Below are 9418 nucleotides of genomic sequence, written 5' to 3' on the forward strand. Positions count from 1 at the left end.
TTCATGTTATTTTATGGGGACATCAGTATGTCTTTCCTCTCGGACAGGTCCATAATCTGGCATGCAAATGTTTGAATACAATATACATGCATGTTTCCAAAGGAGAGACGGAAGAGGGCAGAGGAGAGGAGAGGAGAGAAGGGAGAGGACAGAGGAGAGGAGAGGAGAGGAGAGGAGAAGAGAGGAAAGAGGAGGGGAGGAGAGATGAGGGCAGAGGAGAGGAGGGCAGAGGAGAGGAGATGAGAGGAGGGCAGAGGAGGGTAAAGGAGAGGAGGGAAGAGGAGATGAGATCAGAGGAGGGCAGAGGAAGGGAGAGGAGAGGAGAGGAGAGAAGAGGAGGGGGGGGAGGAGATGAAGAGGAGGTTGGAGAGGAGAGGTGCTAGCTAGTGTCCACATGATGCATCATCCATCCACCGCCCCCACCCCTGCTGAGAGGGGAGCCAGAGGCATGTTGGTGCCTGTCACTCGCAGCACTCTGCCTTGCCTGCAGCAAAGGATGCCCAGCTGCCCCATACGCTATAGAGTAGAGTAGGGGACTATGGAGGGCTGTCTGTTCCCTACATCTGAAATCTACAGCACGCACACATACACACACACGCACACACACACACACACACTGTTGTTCACTACACACTCCACGGAAATCAAGCACCCATGTCATAATGAATTCGCAACAGGTTGTTAGGCTGGGTCTATTCCTTCATTTAGCTGCATGAAAATGAGAATACCCTACTGAGTTGTGTGCCGTTCACAATATGGGGGTAAGCCATTATTAAAATAGGCTACCTACTTGATGATGGTTTACCACACGTTGTAATTAACGCGGGTGAAATTAGTGCCTATCCAGCCACAGACTATACCACTGTAACAGACTGAAATCATTGCTCTTGATTGGCAACATTATTTGGCGTGGCGCTGGTTGTGCCGCCAAGCCAGGATAATGCTGATTTCTCAAGAAAATGTCGGGATGAATGTCACAGAGGCGCCTGACAAGCGCAAACACCACCGCTGACGCCTGTGAAATACTCCCACCAAGGTCGGTCGCTGCTTTACGCACAGACTAGACTAGACTTCCCCAGCCCCTCACTACGACTGGTAGTCTTTGCTTTCGACATCTACATTTTGTCAATTCATAGGGCAGCAAACCCACCTGTTGCGCGCTATCTCGCATGCTCTGTGAGAGTGTGTCTATCGCCCTCCCTTTCTCCGTTTGCTTGTCTGCAATACACGTGAAACGATACGGTGGGCACTGCTGGGAAGTCCTGTGGGGACGGCTCGTCCAATCAGAGAGCGGCGCTCCAGCAGCTATATAAATACCCTGGAGCGTCTTTGTAGGCGCAGAGACAACCCTTTGAGCACTAACAGTACGGAGGCAGTTGACAGTTCAGCTGCGCAACGCAATAAAACACTCAACCGCATCCAAAAAGGAAGAAGAAGAAGAAGCGAAGCGACGCACTTAACTCGTGGATATTTGTGATACATTTTTGTTCTTTGCATTTGGAATCCAAACGGAACATATTATCAACATGCGTCTCATCCAGAACATGTCTACCATCGCGGAGTACCCAACTTCGGAGTGCCCATTCAGTCGGGTTATCAAGATAGCGGTCATTGGTGGAAGTGGGGTTGGCAAAACTGGTAAGTTAGTTATTATTACATGCATTACTTTCAGTTACAGCACAAATATTAGTCTTTATAATGGCTATTGTGAATTGATAAGCAAGACTGTTACAAATGGCAGCGTATTTACTCTTGGTTTTTGCTCTCTGCAGCGCTGGTGGTGAGGTTTCTCACGAGACGATTCATCGGTGATTACGAGAGAAACGCAGGTAAGAATCGACATCTAGTACAATCACAATCAATCCCGAACAATGAAAGCACCACTGCAAGTCATTGACACAGTCAATATAGGCTACTAATGATCTTTGTGTGTTACAGGTAACCTTTACTCGCGGGAAGTCCAGATCGACAACGAACAAGTGGCCATTCAAGTTCAAGACACGCCAGGAGTACATGTAAGTCTGCTCTTTAGCGTTTCTGTAACATGTTCCACTTGTGTTGGAACACAGTTAAACAGCTTATGTGCACAGATGATTAGGGCAGTCCACGGGCTACGTTCACAACAGCTGGGGGTTAAGGGACCGCATACCTTCGTCTTTTGTCTCTGCAAACCCCTTTGTGTTCACAATTCGTTTTTTAACACTACGGGGTAATTCCCCTAAGGACAGAGGCTCACACGGTGCAATGCATTCATTTACGCCTTTTCCCAGTTAAACCATGCATGAACGCAAGGCTGTTTTGATGTCTGAATGGTCTGGAGTATTTTGGGGCTTACCGAAAGGCGACTATGGAGGGGACTGCGTGTATTACGCGGAGCTATCTTTTTAATTACAGCCAAACCATAATTGTAAAGTGGCTCTGTGAAGTAAAGAGTAGGCCTAAATTGATTTAATTAAGATCAAATCGGTCAGCGGTGACTTTCCCCCCTCCAAAATGTCGCGTTCGCTGAAGAATTTGGAGCCAAGATAAGTGCGCGAGGTTAATTTCCTTGCCTGGGCAGTGGTCCAAAACCACGAAGCGTCAGCTCTTTTTTTCTGCCCACTGGCCCCTTTCCCTGGCGGCGGGTGAAATAGTCTGTCGGTCTCGCCGGCTAATTTCCCCCCGCTCTGTACAGACGAGGGGGGAACCCGAGCCAAAGGCACACGGTACCTCTAGCACCGCAGCCCACTCAATCACCTTCCCCGTCCGTTACAGTCATCCCCCAAGGGAGGCTGGCTTGCTTGGACGGTCGTAATGTTATATCCCCATAACCTCAACAGAGAAGCACTTCTCTTGCCCCGTTTTCCTCGTTTTCCTATTTGGCTCTCAGACACGTTGCATAACAAGTCTAGATATTTGATCATAGTCCTCATGGTTTGAATTAAGGTCGTTTGGTAAGGTGTGCTGAGTTCATTCCCCCACCAGCACAACCACCAAATGGTTTCCTGTTCTTGGAGTACAAGCAAATAAGGCTTTCCCTATGAAAATGTTAGAACAATACAAAAGTTAGAACAATATTACGATTGCAAATAAGGCTTTTGAAGGTTGACAAGTTAGAACAACATTACAACCACTTCACTTGTGTCCTAAAACTTTGTTTTCATTTTTGTCCATGTTCAGGTCAATGCCAACGCTCCGGGCTGTGCCGACCACCACGTGACCTCCTCCATCCAATGGGCCGACGCCGTGGTGCTGGTGTACTCGGTGACCGATCAGTCCAGCTTCGACCTCATCCCGCAGCTCCACCAGCTGGCGGTGCGCGCCCACTCCGATAGGTCCAGCATGCCGCCCGTCATCCTGCTGGCCAACAAGGCGGACCTGCTGCACGTCAGGCAGGTGGACAGCCAGCAAGGCCCCCTGCTGGCCTCCGCGCTGGGCTGCAGCTTCTACGAGGTGTCGGCCAGCGAGGACTACAGCCAGGTGCACGGCGCATTCCACCGGCTGTGCCGTGACCTGGCCAAGCAGCAGTCGGCCTCCTCCTCCTCCCTGTCCTCCACCGGCTCTGGAGCTGCCACCTCCACCACCTCCAACACCACCACCACAGAGAAGCGCCGCTCGCCCCTCATCCCGCGTCCCAAGTCCCCCAACATGCAGGACCTGAAGAGGCGCTTCAAGCAGGCCCTGTCGGCCAAGGTGCGCACCGTCACCTCCGTGTGAACGAGAGACTGAGACTGAGAGTGAAAAAAAAATGCTAAGAAGAGAGCGAAAGCTATTAAGAAGACAACAAGGCATAAGAAGAGTGTTGATGGGAGGGCTTCCCTTTTTGAAGACGGAAGAATAAGACGCAGGAAGGAAGGGAGGCACAAATGGAGCCTGAGCCGTGAGAGAAGAGAGACATGGACATCTTTTTGGTCCACCTCTTCGCCGGGCCTTTTGTTTGCAAAGCCGCGACTGGTGAGACATGTAGCCCTTTGCCTTACCGAAGAGATGGCACCAATGGTGGCTGCGGCTGCTGCAGCCGTTGCACCACTGTGGCACTGTGGCCTTATGGCGTGGCGGCGTGAGATGACCAATGACACGACACGAGCCAGCAGAAGACTACAGAGGCCCCTGACCTCTGGTCTTCATGAAGTTGTGTTGGTGGACTGCTTGCTGGTGTTTGTTGTTGTGAAAGACAGACTGTCTCCTATCTGTGCCTGCACAGCAGCATTGTGGGAGATGGAGTCTCTAAAAAGCCTTAGTGGACAAGGGCTAAGAGGAGCCGCTTGAAACTGTGTAGAAATGACAAGCACACACATGCGTGCACACAGACACACACACATACGGTACACACTTACACACACACACACACACACACACACACACACACACACACACACACACACACACACACACACACACACACACACACACACACACACACACACACACACACACACACACACACACACACACACACACACACACACACACACACACAGCCTCAGCTATGAACTCTCTCAAACGTCTTCTCCTGGCAACAGAGGCTCTCAAGGACGCGGCAGTGCAGTGCAGTGTATTTTTAGGCCTTATAAGGCACAACCGCCACTTTTCTCTCTTTGCCTGCCTGCCTGCCTGCCGTCCTTAATGGCAGCCTTCAGACTTCGCCGCGTCCTCACAAAACAGAGCCCAGTAGCTGAACCGCCAGAGAAGCAAGGCACTTTTCATGAAGGCCACTGTGTGCGTGTGAGTGTGTCTGTGTGTGTGTGTGTGTGCGCGTGTGTACCTTTTCGTCAAAGCAAATAATTTCTTGTTAAGTACAATCACTTGTGATACTTCACTCCAGTGTGTGTGTGATAAGTACACTACCGTAGAGTCTCAAAGGGGCATCGTCTGAATATTCGGGGTTTGATGCGGGGAGGGTAAGGGACAGTATTTTTGTTACAGCACTTTAAAAAAACACACAGAAAGAAGAATAAGAAAAGCCAAAGGGCTTGATAATGATATTATTTATTTGTACTTGTTCACGATTTTTGTGTTTCAAAATAAAACACCTGAAAAGGAATGCATCTTGTTTGCTTGGTTCTTGGTGGTTTTGCAGAAAAAAAAGACATAGCCCCATAATGCCGTTACACCAGTGAAACGCTGTATTCATCGAAGAAACGTAACTACCATAATACTACCATAATACATGACTTTGGGCAGTCATGGGTAAGTGGTTAGGCCGTCAGACTTGTAGCTCGAAGGTTGCCGGTTCGACTCCCGACCCGCCAGGTTGGTGGGGGTAGTAATCAACCAATGCTCTCCCCCATCCTCCATGACTGAGGTACCCTGAGCATCATGGGTGCCGCCGCACTGCTCCCTTGGGGCGCCATTGAAGGCTGCCCCCTTGCACGGGTGAGGCATAAGTGCAATTTCATTGTGTGCAGTGTTCACTTGTGTGCTGTGTCACAATGACAATGGGAGTTTCCCAATGGGCTTTCACTTCACTACAACACTATGGAATTACACAGAGCCTTTAATAATACATTACAACTGGGTCATTGCCAATCTGGTAGCAGCAAATTTAATGGCTTAACAGGTTAAGCCACATTCACAGACCTGTGTCCGCAAGGTGACCACATAAATGGTAGGCCCGCCACTCCCCAAAAACACAGTAAATACCGGTACATATTAACTCAATTATGTGGCCAAGCTCAGCGCCTTCAAGTGCATACAAAATATCTGCTTACAAACACAACAACCAGCCAATCAGCTACATGTGGTCAGCGTTCAGAAAAGCCCTCCTTAACTTGACAAAGCACTCCTTAGGTTAGGGACTTTCAATCTGGGGGTTGTAAGTTCGAATCCCACCTGACCTCTCCCTTCCCCTCCATCCATGGCTGAAAAGCCCTTGAGCAAGGCACTTATCCCCACATTGCTCAAGGGACAGTAACCCTCCCTCCCCCCCCCAAAAAAACAAAAACAAACAATAAGTGTAAGTTGCTTTGGATAAAAGAAATGTGTCAGCTAAGTGTAATATAATATAATGCGAAGTCTCACCACAGCATCCAAACTGCAACGTCAAGCCGCTTTTAAAAACCAACCATTTACGAGTGAAATTTAAGAAAAGTCTTTGAGCACAGCATTCAAACTACACCCACAACGCTGAGTCGCTTTTAAACTGGAAAAAAAAGAATTTACAAGTGAAATTTAAGAAAAGTCTCAAGCACAGTATCCAAACTCATACACCAGCAAAGCAGAGTGGCTCTTAATAGGGAGGAAAACAATTAACAAGTGAAATTGAGTCAGCCGTTGGAATAAGCAGTTAAGGAAAGCTGTTGGTGTCAGCAGCATAAGGTGCAGCGTGTGTTGGCCTCCTGGGAGGTTTATTACAGGCTCTGGCTGAATCAGGACAATAGGAGAGCTGTAACGTGGAGCACATGTTTGTACAGATGCACACACCTGTGTGTGTGCGCGTGTGTTTATTTGCAAGTCTGCAAGTGTGCATGCCTATTCAATCCTGTGTGTGTGTGTGTGTGTGTGCGCGTGAGTTTATTTGCAAGTCTGCAAGTGTGCCAGAATTCATATATACAGGCATGCGTATGTGTGGATTTACAGTATTTGAAGTGAGTCTGAGGCATATCTATCCATGTGTTATGAAAATGAGTTTGTACTGTATATACTATGAGGAGGAAATTTAGGCAAGTGTGCATGGCAAAGCATAGAAGCCTGGGTGAGCGCAAATGTCAAGGGCTATGGTCGTAGAGTCGGCATGCATGCCTGTGTCAGTGCATGTGATGTCTACATGTATGTGTATGGTGTGTGTGTGTAGCCTATGTGTGTTCATTTGCAAGCCTGCCTTCCCATACATTTTGTAAGTGTGACGGTGTGTGTGTACGTATGTGTGTGTGTGTGTGTGTATATTTTCAAGCCTGCCTACGCATACATTTTGTAAATGTGTGTGTTTGTCTCTGTGTGCGTGCGTACGTGTGTGCGTGTATGCGAATGCACAGTGGTTAAGTCCCCCATGTAGTGCTACCCCATGAGGAGCTGATCATGTTCAACGTGAAGCGCTGAGTCCCGCATTCATTGGCATGTGAGTAGGCAGGGGGCTTGATGTGCCTTTACATAATGCTCACCTGCAGACATGGGCAACATGGATCCGTGTATGTTAATGTTTGGGCATAGAGCAAATTCGGAGTATTCTAATTTAAATGACAGACTGTGTGTGTGTGCATGTGCATGTGTGACCAGAATATGGCCATCCCAATTACAGACTCTTCTAGACACCAAGGCAGAAGACGTAGTACTGAGGATACTTTGCTCTCTCTCTCCCTCTCCCTCTCCCTCGCTCTCTCTCTCTCTTGCTCTCTCTCTCTCTCTCCCACTCACTCACTCACTCACTCACTCACGCACGCACGCACGCACGCACGCACGCACGCACGCACGCACGCACGCACGCACGCACGCACACGCACACACACACACACACACACTCTCGTTATCTTTTGCTTTTATCATGTTGACCTCTGCGCCCTCTCGACTGTCTGCCACCATCAGATTTCACACAGGATGTATGAGCGACAGATTGCTAAAGGTGTGAATAGAGAGAGAGAGAGAGAGAGAGAGAGAGAGAGAGAGAGAGAGAGAGAGAGAGAGAGAGAGAGAGCAGACACAGGGAGAGAGGGAGAAAAAGAGGGGAATGGAGAGACTGAGAGGGAAGGGGGAGTGAGTGAGGGAGATAGTGAAAGGAGAGAGGGAGAGGGGAGGTGGTAGGTGGAGAGAGAGAGAGAGAGAGAGAGAGAGAGAGAGAGAGAGAGAGAGAGAGAGAGAGAGAGAGAGAGAGAGAGAGAGAGAGAGAGAGAGAGAGAGAGAGAGAGAGAGAGAGACGAGTGAGGTAAACAACAAGACCGGTAGGGAGAGGGGGAGCAGGATGGACAGATAAATACGCATGACAGAAAACGTGATATGCAGGTGTGTGTGTGTGTGTGTGTGTGTGTGTGTGTGTGTGTGTGTGTGTGTAGTGTGTATGGGGGTGTGTGTGCGTGACAGAGAGATATGGAGAAAAAGTGTGCGTGCGTGCCTGTGAGAGAGATGGTGTGTGTGTGTGTGTGTGTGTGTGTGTGTGTGTGTGTGTGTGTGTGTGTGTGTGTGTGTGTGTGTGTGTGTGTGGAATGGCATGCTGTGTGAGCGGAAGTGTGGAGTTGTCACTTTGCAGCAGATATGAAGCAATCTGTCGAGGTGCCGATGGGTAGCGGACACCGCCTCACGTGTCCCCTCTCGAGATGACAGAACAGCTTGTCACATAGCTCCGTCCCTTCCCTCTGTGAATGTGTGTGTGTGTGCTTGTGTGCGCGCACGGTTTTGCACTGAGTCTTTGTGCCTTCACAGAATGGGATCTTTGTGTCTAGATTCTTAGAAGATCTCATCTCACACAGTGGTTCTTCAAAAGAAATGTATTTCCATGACTGTATCTTTAGGGTGCGTGTGTGTGTGTGTGTGTGTGTGTGTGTGTGCTTTTACACAGGGCAAGGTCTTTGTGTTTGGGTTTTGAAAAGCTCTCATGTTCGGCAGTAGTTTCTCCAATGTAGCATATCTGTACCTGCATCTTCCTGCATGAGTGTGAGTGTGCAGAGTAAGAGTAGCAGAGTCGAGTAACTTTAAGACACTTTAATCAGAGAGAGTAGAGAGAGAGAGGTTCCATTGGCCCATTGTTTCCTGGTTCTATTATGGCCCCCCTTAGGCAGACCTAGGCAGACCTAAGGACTGTTCTATTCATTGTAGGAGCATTATGACACGCCCCTTTAGGCAGACCCGAACCTGGTCGCGTTAGGTGCCCATAGAAACCTATTATGTTGGCATATCTCTATAGAATATCTCTGACTTTAATAGCTCATTGGCTGCCAGCTATTTAAAAAAGCCCCATAGTGACATGAGTTTTTCCGCATTTTGAGTGTTTTTCAAGACCCACAGAAAATTTTATTCTACGTTTTTATCAACACCACCGCTACCAAAACACAGATCAAACCTTCCTCCTACATTAGGAAATGACCTAAAAATGTAAATGATGTCTATAGATGTCAACGGCAGTGAATGAGTTAATCATCAAGGTAATTAAGGTGTCCCATAGTACATGTGTGTCTGTCTCTGTGTGTGTGCGCGTGTGAGTCTGCGCGCATGAGTGCCTACATCTGTGTGTGTGTGTGTGTGTGTGTGTGTGTGTGTGTGTGTGTGTGTGTGTGTGTGTGTGTGCGTGCGCGTGTAGCGTGATAGCAACATGTGAGTGGAGTGATGTCAGCACAGTGGCATATGTTGCTGCTCATGTGTGAGTGTGTCATCCACCTGTCCTCCATCCTCACCTCCATAGTATACAGCACATCACCACAACAAACACCTTATGACACTTCCGCCCTTCAATCTTTATTTATCATTCTGACATATCACAAAGATAATCATTACACAAACATAAATCACATTA

The 9418-nt window shown here is 48.5% G+C and overlaps 1 protein-coding gene across 1 annotated transcript; it reads left to right on the forward strand.

The window, feature by feature from the left end:
• The first annotated feature begins 1347 nt into the window (after positions 1-1347).
• Positions 1348-5023, forward strand: rasl11b (RAS-like, family 11, member B). Its single transcript, XM_063200196.1, has 4 exons — positions 1348-1638; positions 1773-1829; positions 1939-2015; positions 3160-5023. The coding sequence occupies exons 1-4, from the start codon at positions 1527-1529 to the stop codon at positions 3694-3696; spliced, it is 783 nt and encodes a 260-aa protein (XP_063056266.1). The 5' UTR covers positions 1348-1526; the 3' UTR covers positions 3697-5023.
• Positions 5024-9418: the final 4395 nt, after the last annotated feature.

The sequence above is a fragment of the Engraulis encrasicolus genome, chromosome 6, assembly GCF_034702125.1.
Source record: "Engraulis encrasicolus isolate BLACKSEA-1 chromosome 6, IST_EnEncr_1.0, whole genome shotgun sequence".
NCBI classification, from domain to species: Eukaryota; Metazoa; Chordata; class Actinopteri; order Clupeiformes; family Engraulidae; genus Engraulis; species Engraulis encrasicolus.